The 14,006-nt window shown below is 55.9% G+C and overlaps 1 protein-coding gene across 1 annotated transcript; it reads right to left on the reverse strand.

The window, feature by feature from the left end:
* Nucleotides 1-1,816: 1,816 nt before the first annotated feature.
* LRRC71 (leucine rich repeat containing 71) lies at nt 1,817-10,614 on the reverse strand. The gene is made up of 15 exons (XM_055083889.1): nt 10,251-10,614; nt 9,797-9,922; nt 9,621-9,696; nt 9,326-9,403; nt 7,179-7,247; nt 6,793-6,952; nt 6,625-6,708; nt 6,445-6,534; nt 5,428-5,574; nt 5,155-5,248; nt 4,715-4,803; nt 2,865-2,894; nt 2,675-2,786; nt 2,190-2,311; nt 1,817-1,936 (listed from the first exon to the last, which is right to left on the reverse strand). Exons 1-15 carry the CDS (start codon nt 10,612-10,614, stop codon nt 1,817-1,819), a joined length of 1,761 nt encoding a protein of 586 aa, XP_054939864.1.
* Between the last annotated feature and the right edge of the window lie 3,392 nt (nt 10,615-14,006).

The raw sequence follows: 14,006 nt of genomic DNA on the forward strand, positions 1-14,006 counted from the left end.
GAAAAGTTAAATATTCTTCAACTGTGGTGGTGTGTGTGTGATTCTTGGAACTGCTGTGATCAAAGATATTGTGGTGGTTCCCCTCTGAGACTGATTGGAATTGAATAGAGGGAACAGAAGGCAGCCCCAGACCCAGGCCTGGCCATATTCTCTCCCGAAGTTCCAGATGTGCACTTCACTGAACTTCAGACTAAGCGATACAGCCCCCATGGCCAGAACACGAAAAGACAACGCGCGCACCCCCACGCACGCACGCACGCACGCACGCAGTGGCCCCAGAATCAAGAGCCCTCGTGAGCTGCCCTCAGTGAGCTTCAGGACTTTAAAGGCAATACACAGGGGAGGGTCATCTCAGAGGCCTGGCCAGTTGCTGTCATCGGCCCTCTGCGTCCTCCCACAGGCTCCGACACCCCCTGGAAGCAGCTCATCAGACGTGGCCACACCCCCAGGACTGTAACCACTCAAACTGCCTCTCTTTGCCGTCATTGTTGGACTAAGGGACAAATTCTCTTTCCCCCCTAACTAATGTTTTCCCTCCTAAACCCAACATGATGCCGAGTGCTGACCTTGGGAGCTTACAGTCTAGTCGGGCATCAGAATTAATAATACACGATTCGTTCTTGATAAAAAGTGTAGGGGTGAGGACAAGAACCGTACGGATCCACTGAAGCTTTAGAAGGCCTCGGGCAGGGGTAACTGGAGAGGCTAGCAGTTACTGGAGAGCACCTGCTACATGCTCAGTGTTGGGGATTCAAAGAGCTGCTCCCTGCAGAAGCAGGCCGGCCTGCCAGAAGCTGAGCAGCAGCACAGGTGGTCAGAGGCAAAGAGAGGACTGTGAGGGCCACGGAGCCTCGCAGAGAGGCAGTGCTGGCAGGGAGAGCAGGGCTCTGCCCAGGCAACAGAAGGGGAGTGGCGGCCGAGAGGATGCGACCAGAGGTGCAGGAGGGACGCTCCCCGAAGAGTGGCTGTCTGTCAGCTCCCCAGAAGCCGGCCCTGTGCTCTTGGGGCACGGTCGGGTCATCTCAGTGGAGGCAGCACGGAGGGTGAAGAGGAGTCGGGGCCCCAGCTCTCCTCACTCCTCTGGCCCCCGCACTGTCTGTCTGGGTGGCTCTGGTTTCAGGCGGCTGACTGCCAGGAGCAGGCAGTGTCATTAGGGTTCGTGTTTAGTGCTTGGACTTTTGGCTACGTAGATGACAAGAGACTCCGCACCCTCTCTAAAGCAGCCTGACGGCTCTGCGTTTTCATAAGCTGAGCCCTTGCCCCTCCTCCAAGCCAGTCCAGACACGCGGGCCAGGTGGAGCAGCAGAAGGAGGAAGGCGCCCAGGAGGCTGGAATGGCGGCCCCTCTGCCCCACCCGCCCTTCCACTCAGCTTGTGCGTGTTGGTTACTGACCCAGGTCTTTCCCTTCTGCCTCTGAGAGCGGAGGCAGTGCAAACGCTCGTGTATCACGTGTCCTCCAGGGAACGGGGACGGGTGGTACGGGTAGTGACTCTGGTCTGGGCAAGCAAGAACTAGGTCCTGAGGGGGCAGGAGAGCAACGCCCCTGGTCGGCCACCACCAGAGGGGCTGAGATCACCCCCAGCAGAACCATAAAGCCATTCGGCCATTTCTGGCCACGTTAACGCGCTGTTAACAGGCGCAAAGAAGTCCAAATGTTCCCAGTAGTTCTGGGACAAAGTTTTCAGACAGCCTCAAGGAAAAAAGTACAGCAATAGACTTTGTTAATGACCCGAGCTCTCCCGTGGGAGGTCCAACCCACACGTGGAAAGGAGATGCTTCCGTGGCCCAGAATCTCTGGGAAGAAGGTGGGAGGGGACTAGGTGGAGGAAGCCACAGCCGCCTCCTCTTTGTGCTTGGCTTTACTGACAGGGTCCCTTGGCAGCATCAGCTCTTGGATCGTGGTGTACGCAGGACATTGTGGGGAGAAGCAGTTTTTCTGAAGGAAGAAAAGGAAGGCTGATAGCTAACAAAAGCAATGAAGATTAATCATCTGGGAGAAAAACATTTCCTGGGACAGGGTGCGTTAGGGGCTGGGGGACATGGAGAAAAGGCAAAGGAGTGTGACTGCCTATCTCACAGCAAGAGAGATGAAGGCTGTGTCGTGATAAAAAGAATGAGGGAAACTACAGGCCTGTCTTGGAAATGGGGAGACAAGCTGCCTGCAGCAGCTGCAGTCCCTGGGGACTCACCGCCAGGGACAGCCACAGCAGCCCCACGGGGCCCTTGGACGCGCTCCTGGACTTGGAGAACTGCGCCTGGTACTGCACTGCGGTGAGGAAGGCCTCTAGCCCCACCTCTGTGATGCGGTTTCCTGGTGGAAGGAGCAGACGACGTGGCCTCCGACACTGCCAACCTCCTTCTTGCCTACACCCTCACGGGACACCCTCTGCGACCCTCTTACTCCAAAACTAACCCCCTGCTCCCCCAGCTCCCCAGCTCACTTACCTAGGACTAATTTCACTCCAACTCTACTTCTCCGACGCCTCCTCCGTCTGACCTCCCTCACCCCCACCCCAAAGCCCCGTGCCAGAGGGCCTTCCCCATCGTGATGCCCGACCACCGGAGAACCAGGTTCCGCTCCGTGGAGCCGGGGCGGGGGCACCCTTGTGACCGCGTGGGGCCCAGCTAGCCTCGTGGCAGGAAGTCGGGGCGTGGGGGGGGTTGGCAAACGTACGGAGAAGGTTGAGATGCAAAAGGACCTTGTTCCCGGGCATGAAAACTTTCCCATCTCGGTGCTCCACGGGCTCCAGGAGAGGGTTGACCATCTCGGTAGCTTCCCCAACCAGCTGCTAAGGCAGAATACTGATTGCAGCAGAGGAGAGGGGAGCTGGTCAACAGGCCATTCATTCATTCATTCAACATACATGCTTTGAGGGCTGGCTTTGTCCCAGGTGCTGGGGATACAAAGATAGATAAATAAGCCCATACCCTCAAGAAGCAGCTTTGTGCAGGGGAGCCAGAGAGGGAGGGAGTAGTGCAGTATGCTGTCAGAGCTGACAGAGGGAAGCTCAGTACCCTGGGGGCACGGAGGAGGCACAGCTAGCGGGTCTCGGCATGTGTCCTGGAGGAGGTGGCCTGTGAGCTGACATCTGAACAGTACGTGGTCCCTGTCAGATGAAGATCGGGGGGAAGTGGCAGCAGGTGCCAAGGCATGAAATAGTGTGTTGGCATTCACTAAGTAATTCCTAACAGGGAGAGCAATGAGGGCGATGGACCGGAGGGAGATGACGCTAAAGGCAGGATGTGAGGAAAATGAAACAGTCCTGGGGAGAAACAGAAGCCTGGATCAAACCTGGGGCAGGGACAGAAAACTGGCACTGAGGCAACCCTCGCCCGCTTTCTCCACCCGACTTTCCTCTTTTGTAAGATCTTGTCCTGGGTGCCAGAGAAGACTCCTAAAAGTGGAGGCGCTGTTCCCTGCCAAGGTGGGGAGGTCTTTTGATGACAGAACACAGGCATACCCTCAGAGAGAATTGTGGGTTCGGTTCCAGACAGCCGCAATAAAGCGAGTCACACACATTCTTTTGGTTTCCCAGTAGGTGTAAAAGTTATGTTTACACTATATTGCAGTCTAAGTGTGCAATAGCATTATGTCTAAAGAAACAGTGTATATACCTCAATTTTAAAACACTTAACTGCTAAAAAAATGCTAACCATCATCTGAGCCTTCGGGGAATCATAGTAGTAACATCAAAGATCACTGATCACAGATCACCATGACAAATATAATAATAATGAAAAAGCTTGAAATATTGAGAGAATTATCAAAGTGTGACCCAGAGACACGAAGTGAGCAAATGCCGTTGGAAAAAAATGGCACCAACGGACTTGCTCGATGCAGGGTTGCCGCAAACCTTCAGTTTGTATAAAAAAAAAAAAAATATCTGCAAAGCACAATACAACAAGGTACGCCTGTGTAAGGACAGATAGCCCTCGGGTTAGGGTTGGGGTTCGCTGACTCCACTGTGGAGGGGTGGGAGCTACGGAGTCAGCAGTCCAGGAAGGTTTCCAAAGCAAGGAACAAGTTGGTCCAAGCTTAAATAGAAAAGGGAGGCTCCAGGGGCAAAGGAGAGAGGGTCTCAAGTAGCTGTGCACAGGGTGGGGGTAGTACCACGACTAGGAAAACACCCTGCCCTCCTGGGGAGCTGCTGGCAGGGGCAAAGGAGAATGTGCTTTGTTCCCTGTGCAACTGTACAAGCAACCGTGGGCGTGGTGGTGAGGAACAAATGGCCTTTGGGGAAGCAGATTGAGTTGAGGTAGAGGATCAAAAGTGTGGGCTTGGGGCTTCCCTGGTGGCGCAGTGGTTGGGAGTCCACCTGCCGACGCAGGGGACACGGGTTCGTGCCCCGGTCCGGGAAGATCCCACATGCCGCGGAGCGGCTGGGCCCGTGAGCCGTGGCCGCTGAGCCTGCGCGTCCGGAGCCTGTGCTCCGCAACGGGAGAGGCCCCAACAGTGAGAGGCCCGCGTACCGCAAAAAAAAAAAAAAAAAATGTGTGGGCCCCTAATAAGCAAGTAAAGGTAGAAGGGGAGGGGGCACTGAGCTCTGTTACCCCCTGCAAGCCCAGGTTGGATGAGGGAGGGGGGCAGGACTGAGGACACAATGTGAGTTGAAGTGGCTACTGCCACAGTACAGGGCTGGAGACTCCATCCCAGGAAGGCTGGGGGACTGGACCCCAGGGACGTGTCCCCCACCCCACTTCTCCTGCAGCCTACCTCCGACTCCAGGAGGATGCTGCGCTTCTCTTTGCTCCCAGTCTTGGTCCCTTTTCCCTTGCTTAGTTTCTGCTCAGGGATGGTTACCTCTGGAGTGGGAAGAGGAGCCAGAATGCACAGTGCAGACCTCTGATACCACTCAGTTTCCCCAGAGAGAATGGACTGGGGCGAGGAAGGGGACTCCTCAAACTTTGGGTTTGGGTACAACAGAAATAGAGCTGGAGGGGGGACCCCCAGCTAGGTAGGCGGGTTTCTTCTCCGAGGGCAGGGCCACAGGGGTCCAGCCCAGGAAAAACGGTGTGGAGTGCCGGGGATGGGGCCGGTTGGGGCTTCCGACATCAAGGTGAGAAGACTAGCTCAGCGCAGACCTCCCGCATCCCGCCCCGTGCTCCTCCTTCCTCCACACCAAGTGGGCACCGCAGAGGGGTGCTAGCACTTACTCCCCTTGCCTGCCTTTGTGGAGTCTTCTTTCTTAGGGGTTCCTTGGGTGGGTGACTGCCCAGACCCTGACTTCTCCTCTTTCTTCACCACTTCCTGTGGAGGATGTAAGGAGAGAGATGAGAGTCCTACCTCCCTGGCAGATGGGGAGCAGGTGTGGGAGGGGCCAGAGGTGGACTTTCAAAGGCCTTCCTCCCTCCGCCCCACCCGCAAATCAAGGAAGCTTCCTCCCGTTCCTGCAGCGCCCAGGGCTCTGCTGCCCACAGCACACCTACCCCGGACTTCTCCTTTTTCTTGCCCAGACCCTTAGGGGTCTTCATTGTCTGCGTCTTGTCTTTCTCCACCATTGCAAAACTGCTGACCCCCATCAGCTGATTCTTCTCACGCTCTGTTTTGGAGTCCCCATGTCGAGAGGTGGAAGGCTGTGCTCACAAATGGGAGGGGATGGAGGAGGAAGAATCCGGTGCCCCTTCCACTTCTCCTTTTTCTTGCCCAGACCCTTAGGGGTCTTCATTGTCTGCGTCTTGTCTTTCTCCACCATTGCAAAACTGCTGACCCCCATCAGCTGCTTCTCACGCTCTGTTTTGGAGTCCCCATGTCGAGAGGTGGAAGGCTGTGCTCACAAATGGGAGGGGATGGAGGAGGAAGAATCCGGTGCCCCTTCCCCAGTGAGGGGTTGAGGGGAAGCCTCATGCCTGGGTGGCAGTCGGACTGGCAGCACCCCTACCCCAATCTCCCTGCCTAAATGCTAACATAATTTGTTTGGGACCCTTCTGGGGCGGGTGCTGTTGGGAAGAAATGGCAGAGGGACCCAGGGATGAGCTGGGGGTGGCGGGAGGTGGCATTCAGACTCATACTGAGGGAGAAAATAGTAGCTGACATTTTTTTAACTAAGTGCCAGGCACTGTTCCAAGTGCATTAGATGAATTAACTCATTTAATCCTGTCAACAATCCTATGAGCTAGGTACAGTTATCCCCATTTTACAGATGAGGAAACTGAGGCCCGAGAGGTTAAGTCACACGCCCAAGGTCCCAAGCTGTTTTGTGGAAGAGCCAGATTCCAAGTCCCTGCGGTCTAAATCTAGTCCTCTTAACCGATACACTCTACTGCCCGCGGAGTGGTTCTGCAGTAAGAGCCCAAACATTTGTTAGATCTGTGCAGAGGTCGGAGAGAAAAACGGTCACGACACAGGGAGAGAGGACGGGTTAAGACTCGGCCAGCTGGCTGAAAAGCAGCCGACCTGGGAAGCGGTTCCAGGGGCTCAGGTCTCAGGCTCCGAGCGCTCCTCACCGATCGCGAGCGCTCCTGCGAACCTTTCTCCAGCAGGAGGCGCCGGCGCTCCACCACCTCGGTGTGCGTCAGCTCGAAGGGGCGCAGGACCTGGGGAGGGGCGGCACCTCGCGCTCAGCCGCCCGGGGAGCGGGAGGATGTGGGGGTCGCTCCCCGGCCCCGCTCAGCCCGCACACCCACCTCGGCCAGCTTCAGGGCGCCCTTGTCCTGGATGCGGTTGTGGGCCAGGGACAGCCAGAGCAGGGAGCGGTTGAGCCGGAGGCCCTGCGGGGGCAGGGAGGGGCAGTGAGCCGGCTGGCCCCGGGCTGCCACAGCTCGCGCGTGGGCCCCTGCCGGCCTCGCACGCACGTCCGCTATGTAGCCCGCGCCCTCGTCACCGATGTGGTTGAAGCCCAGGTTGAGGGAGACCAGGGTCCGGTTGCGGCTGTGCAGCGTGGACAGAGCCTGGCCCAGGAGCTGCGCCCCGTGGTCGTCGATGTTGTTGTTCCGCAGAGACAAGTGCGCGATCCTGGGCAGCAGGAGGGAGAACGCGGGTCACAGGAAACGCGGGTCCTGGGCGTTCCCCGGAACCTCCGAAAACGGGGGCATGAGGAGGGCCATTCGGTCTGAGGGTGGAGAGGCAGGAATTGAGGGTCCTTGGGGAGGTGCTGGAGGGGCAAGGAAGCGTGGGAACTAAGGGTGACTTGGAATGGGGGGCAGGCCCAGAGAAAGGAGGTGAGGGAAAGGAGTCTCACGTGCTGTCCACTGCCATGAGCTTGTGATAGGACTGCTCCGGCAGCGGGTTCCCCTCCAGAGACACCTTCCTGAGGGTGGGGGAGATCTGAGACCCAGGAGGCACCACTGAGGCCAGATGAGGGAAGGGGACAAAGAGGAAGGGTGGGGCTCTGGGAAGCAGCTTGGAAACAGAGGCAAAGGATGCACCTCTCCCCCCACCCCCCGCCCAACTCCCTGATACAGGAAATTATATGTGACAGTTCTCCAGACTAGAAATCCAGAAGTGTGCCACGTGAAGGGGTTACTCTCCAGAGTTAGTGAGCTGTGGTAAGGGGGCCTCTAAGATGACCCCAGTGATCCCCACTTCCTGGTATCCGCGCCCCAGTGCAATCCTCTCCCCTTGAGTATGGCTGGACCTAGTGACTCACTTCTAATGAATGGCATATGGCAAAAGCGATGGGCTGTCACTTGCAAGTTTAGGTTACAAAAAGGCTGTGACTTCCAACCCGGGTGCTCTCCTGGCACCAGCTGCCAAGTGGTGAGGGCACCCAGATGACCTGTGGAAAGGCTCCTGAGTGGAGGCACTGTGGCCAATCAGCTGCCACATAAGTGAGCCTGGCGGCAAATGCTCCAGCCCCAGTCAAGATGACTGCAGCCCCAGCCAACAGCCTTACTGCAACCTCTCCGAGACACTGAGCCAGAGGTGCCAGCTAACCTACACCCGGATTTATCTCACAGAAACTGTGAGATAATAAATGTTTGTTGTTTTAAGCCACTACGTTTTGAAGTAACTTGTTACACAGCAACAGGTACCCAATACACGACCCCTCCACAAGGCAGTGGCTTCTCCAACAGTACTGAGAAAATGGAGGTGTTTTTCCAAGTCACAAGAAAAAATGAAACTAATGGCTGGAAAATTCTGTATTAAAAAAAGTTTCTCTCGGGACTTCCCTGGTGGCACAGTGGTTAAGAATCTGCCTGCCAGTGCAGGGGACATGGGTTCAAGCCCTGGTCCGGGAAGGTCCCACATGCCACGTGGCAACTAAGCCCGTGCGCCACAACTACTAGAGCCCATGTGCCTAGAGCCCGTGCTCTGCAACAAGAGAAGCCACAGCAATGAGAAGCCCGCGCGCAGCAATGAAGACCCAATGCAGCCAAAAATAAATAATTAATTAAAAAAAAAAAAGTTTCTCTCATGATATTTGCCCAACCTTTCAGCCTGGCTCATCTAGCACCTAAACTTGATTTGCATTTACTTTTAATTATTTTTATCATGTTGATCTGACTTATTTTTACATATTAAGGTGAATTCTATAGTTATTCTCCTGCTGGCTAAATTGTTTCTAATTCCCACGATGGAATACAATATGTGTTTTGTGGTGTTCAAGACAAAGAGCACCCAAGGACCTCCAGCTGAAGGAGACAAAATCCCTGCCCTCAAGAAGCATCCATCCCCATCTACAGGAGGAAAACAAGTGAGGAGGCAAGCCAGTGACGGTGGGTTCTGTGAAGCAGGAGAAGTCAAGGGCGCTGGGGGAGCTTCAACAAAGGGCAGCCAAATCAGCTGTGTCCTTTATACAGCAACCACCCCTGTAGTTATACTACTCCACACCTTGCTCTGGCTCCCTCCTATACAAGAATGCCCTTTCCCAGTTCCCTGCCGGGCCCCCTCCTATACCTCCTTCAAGGCTCAGCTTAGCACCACCTCCTCCAGGCAGCCTTCCATGCCTCTCATGAACTATTCTTCCACCACTACAGTCCCCACAGTGCCCTGCAGTATCCACTCCTATGCCCTTCTCCCTCCCTTACTGGACTGCCAGTTCCTGTAGGATAAGAACCAGTCCCTAGTACAGTGTCAGGCACCAGGCAGTGAGGAACCTCCAGGGAGAGAGCGGGTAGTGGTGGGACTGATGGAGAGGAGAGGGGATAAGGCCCCAAAGGTAGGCTCTTTAGGCACCAGAGTAGGCAGAAAAGGGGACCCCACTGCTTGTCAGATGGGAGCTTCAAAACCCAACAGACACTAGCAGCACCCTCTTTCCAAAGGGATGCCAGCCCAGGCCACAGGAGCTGGAACTTGTCACCCCCATCCCCAAACTGCTCACTTCTGACCACCCAGCCAGCCAGGCTACCCAGGTAGCGTCCCCCTTGCCTATTCCCCTCTGCTGACCTGAGCGTGGATGAGCAGAGAGGCAGGAGGGCGATAAAGGTGGTCAGGGTCTTATCAGTCAGCCCCACCTTCCACAAGCTGGAGATGGTGGGAAGCACAGAAACGCAGCTGGAGCACCACCTCCTTCCCACCTTGTCCTCTCCAGCCACCCTGACACCCCAGCCACACCCTTCCTTATCACCTTCCGCACAGTCCCCAGGGCCTTCCGTGCCCCTTCAGTTCTTTCTCCCAGGCCACTGGTGGCCCGTCTCCAACACTGGCCTCCTGCCCCTCCCCCACCCCCATGTCCCCTCACTTGATGGCCTGAAGCTGGCTGAGGGAGGTCAGACACTTAGAGAAGATACCCAGGATCCGCTCCTCAACCTTCCAACCTGCGGAAGGGAAAGGAGGAAGACGCCTCAGGCCCAGAGGGGTGCGCTGGTGGACGGCGGGTGAGAGGGACCGGGTGGAGGGTGGAGGGGCAGGCCTCACCGCGGATGTAGATTTCCTTCACGAACTTGTCCTCGGGCTCCAGCTCCACCTGGATGGTGGGCCGGAAGAACATGTATTTGCTCTCCAGGCTGTTGAGGCTGCAGGACCCGGACAGCCGCTGTTCGTCTAGAAGGCAGGGGTGCGAGGAGCCGGGGAAGGAGGGAGGGGGCAGAGTCACCGCCCCGGGCCCCACGCCCCGCCCGGCCTACGGGAGCCGGAGAGGCCGGGACGGCTCCCACGGAGCCGCGGGATTGGAGGACTCCGCCAGACCTGCATCTGCGAGGGTTTGGAAAGGACGACGGAAGACCGCCCCCACCTCCCCACCAGCCCCCTTGAATCCACCCCGCTCACTCACACACACATTGCCCTGCGTCCCCGCTATTCGGCCCGCCGCGCTATGGGGGATGGACTAGGTAGCCCTGGCAGACACCCCGGGGTCTCCGCTGTCACTCACCTACGGTGGGCTTTTCCGACGTAGAGGCGGAGGGGACGAAGGTCGGGTGCGGGCGGGGCCGGGTGACCACTTTAGGGAAGTCCGTGTAGCCCCACCGCGTGCAGAGCTCAGCGAAGTCCACCTCGAGGACGCCGGTGCCCTGGTACTCCTCTGTGGGGGCGGGGACGAGAGCGGGAGGGGAAGCGCAGCGCCGCGCCGCACCCACCGCCTGTAGCCCAAGGCGGCCAACAGAGGGCAGCAGAGACCAGAGGACGTCCCACCCATCCCTGCGCCCCCGCCCGCCAGAGATCGGCGCACTGCGCCGCGTTCCCACGCTCCTCCGCGCGGGGATTTCGGGCCTCTGGGCGGGCAGCGGCCCCTCCATCGAGGCAGACGTCCTCACAGCCATTTTTAACATGTAAGATGCGTTGTAGAGACCGACATTGAAAACACTTGAGAGGAAACAGTGGGAAATCAAGACGTGGGAGGAAGGGGACTAAAGGGCGTGGAATGTAGACAATGAGGGCGCCTCTTTTATGTGCCGGCTCGTCCACCCACCCCGTGGGTCAAGGCCGCTTCCACTCCCGCTCTCCGCTCCCTGGGGGGCCTCCTCCTCCCACGTTCCTTCCTTGCGGGGACTGCCCAGGGTCACACGGAGAAAGAAGGCCCAGGCCTGATGTGAGCAAAGGAAGGAAAGCAGAAGGACCTCTCCACCTCCCCCCGCCCCCACCCCCATGCCCACGCCCGCACTCGGGTAGACCGAGGCCCAGCAGGGTGGTAGGCTTTTATTTATTTAGCAAACATTGATATAGCTCTTACTCCTGTCCCACACTGTTCTATATGCTTTGGAAATCTTAACTCATTCAAGAGTTTTATTAATTCAGACAGATGCCCACCACTTCCCATCCTGAGGGCTACGCAAACCTGAGGTGCCTGAGTCCCCAAAGAGCCCTGCTCTTTCCTGCTCCCGCATGGGCATCCCAACAAGAAGTGGTTCCTTGAGACGGAAAGGGGTGTCCCTGGCAAAGGCGAGAAACCGGAAGCAGAAGTGGGGGGCTTGGTGCCAGCCTGCTCTTCCAAGTGCAGGACAGCCTGGAGCCCCACAGGCAGTGGGCGCTGCAGGGACTGTGCCCCCGACAGAACTCCTGCAGCCAACAGCAGGAAGCCTGCCCGGAGGGTGCAGGGGGACTGGGAGGACGTGTGCTCAGCACTGTGGGGCAAGATGCAGAGAGGTTTGAGGGTTCTCGAGGCAAAAGAGTGAGAGACCCAAGCACCCAGACGTCACGGGGAACACAGACACCCGAGAGACATTAGCTGAATGGACGAGGCCAATGAGAGGAGGCACTGGGAGGCTAGGGGAGCCCCTTGTACAGCTGACTCCTGCACACTGCCTGTTTTCCCGGACTCTTCCCTCTGCTGGGAGAGCCCCTCAGTCCTTCCTTGCTTCACTCACACCATCTTTCCCCAAACAGAGGTTCTCAAACTTTAACATATTTCTGTAAGAATCAGTAGGAAAGACTGTTAAAGCAGTTTGCTGGGCCCCATCCCCCCAAATTCTAATTCCATAGACTAGGTAGAGTCTGTGAATTTGCATTTCTAACCAGCTCACAGATGATGCCAAAGACGGTCCAAGGAGAACCGCTGCTCTAGACCAGCACTGCCCGACAGAACGTAATGGGACGATGGAAGTGTCCCACCTCTGGGCTGTAGCTAGCAGTGACCTAGTGGGTAGCACAGCTCTGAAAGAGCTCCTGCTCTCCCCCCCGCCACCGCCCCACACTCCCTCCTCACACTCACTATGACCTTGCCTCATAGCTCCTTGAGAAATAGAAGCCACCAGATGCGATGTCCTCTCAATCTATCAGCGTTCCTACAACTGCCTTCACGCGCTACCCCATTTGAGCCCTGCCACAACACACGACAGCGGCTGCTAAAGCCGCTGTGACCGTGTGGCCCTGTCCTGTTATCACTCCCTTTCTCTCCGACCCCACTGGCTCCCCTGCCAGCTCCTTTCCCTCTAAGATCACTGAGGCTGGGTCCTGAGCCCTTTCCCGTCTCCGGTTCCACTCTCCCCTCCCCAGGGGAATCTCTTTCATTCCCAGGGCTTAAATGCACCCAAACATCAGCAGCTCCCCAATTCGCATCTCCGGCCCTGACATCTTCTCACCGCTCCGCACGCTTCCGTGCAGCTGCTCAGCCAACATCACCCCTCGGAGATCTCTTACGTGCTCTTCCTTCAGGCCTGCCTGTCTCCATGAATGGCACCTTAACCCACCCCGTGCCCAGTACAGAAACATGGAATCATTCTTGCTACCTTCCCCACTTTCCACCCCATCCACTACTTCACCAACTCTTTTTCTACCTCGGAAGTACTTTTCCAAGGAGCCTAACCCATCTCCCTCACTACCCGAGTCCAACTACCACTGTCCCTCACCTGGGCTATTGAAATGCCTCATGACTCAGCTCCCTGCCTTCATTTTGACCCTCTGCCGCTCCATTTTCCAAACAGCAGCCAGAGAGGTGTGAGTGTGTGTGTATGTATGTGTGTGTGTGTGTGTGTGTGTGTGTGTGTTTAATGTAACTAGGTTCATATCTGTAGGAGATTCTATCCTGTCTTGTCTCTCCTTCTGGAAAATGCTCTTTCTCCAGCTCCCATAGCTTCCTCCCCCACAGCCACCAGCACTGACAAGGAGATGGCACCTGACCAAGGTCTGACAATCAGAGTCTTTTCCTGTGTTTGTGTGTGTGTGTGTGTGTGTGTGTGTGTGTGTGTTTAATGTAACTAGGTTCATATCTGTAGGAGATTCTATCCTGTCTTGTCTCTCCTTCTGGAAAATGCTCTTTCTCCAGCTCCCATAGCTTCCTCCCCCACAGCCACCAGCACTGACAAGGAGATGGCACCTGACCAAGGTCTGACAATCAGAGTCTTTTCCCAAGTTGTTTTTCCTTGAGTCCAGAGACAGCAAGTTCCTGTCCCTCTTTGAAGGCAAAGCTGGTAGATTTGAATCAAGAAGCCTTCCAATCAATTCCCCTTTGTGGATAATTAATTTGGGTTGGGGTTCTGTCACTTGCAACATAAAGAGCCACACTCATACGCATACTTTTCCAACGGTTTTCGTTTCCTAGAGAATGTAAATTCCATTCCAGCTGGACTGTGTCCATCTCGTTCTCTTTCTATTGGACCTGACCACAGAGCAGGCATCCAAAAAGTAATTGTTGAATAAATGAATGAATATCTATAAAACTAAACTCAAAGTCACCTCCTGGCAGCGCCCCTGTGTCTTTCCATCACTCCCTGGACCTTCTTCTCTGATACAAATTAGCACATCTTATTGTATTTGTCGGCATCCCAAACCAGAGTGTGGGTTCTTTAAGATCAAGTTCAATTCAAACATCTGCCAAGCTGAGTTTCAGGAACTGTGCTGGGACTAAAACTGTGATTCATATCCCAGGATGGAGCAGGGCGCTTTGGGTGGGTACACAATGTACGTTTGTTGCGTGAACAAGTGAATTTGCAGTTTATAAAATACTTTCTCACCATCAACTCTATTGTGCCTCCCAGTAACAGGCAGGGCAGGACTCCATACTACAGAGAAGAAACGTGCCTAATAACACGTGCACACCTCATAACGGTGACCACTTACAACACCCTTACCATGTGCCAGGAGCTAGTTACATTCACATATTGAACTTCAGCTGGTGGAGCCCTTTTCCACACAGCGCTCCTCAGAGCCAGAAATTCTGTTATTATTTACTGGCTCGTCTGTCTCGCCCGCC

This window comes from Physeter macrocephalus, chromosome 4, assembly GCF_002837175.3.
Source record: "Physeter macrocephalus isolate SW-GA chromosome 4, ASM283717v5, whole genome shotgun sequence".
Lineage (NCBI taxonomy): Eukaryota > Metazoa > Chordata > Mammalia > Artiodactyla > Physeteridae > Physeter > Physeter macrocephalus.

Bases quoted from the DNA above. Each gene is read 5' to 3' on its own strand.
- LRRC71 (XM_055083889.1), bottom strand. From the start codon at position 10,614: ATGGAGGGGCCGCTGCCCGCCCAGAGGCCCGAAATCCCCGCGCGGAGG. The intron at 9,404-9,620 runs GTGAGGGGACAT...CACCATCTCCAG, and splicing joins AGCCAGCTTCAGGCCATCAA to CTTGTGGAAGGTGGGGCTGA. The intron at 2,312-2,674 runs GTACGTTTGCCA...TCCTTCCACCAG, and splicing joins TTTGCATCTCAACCTTCTCC to GAAACCGCATCACAGAGGTG.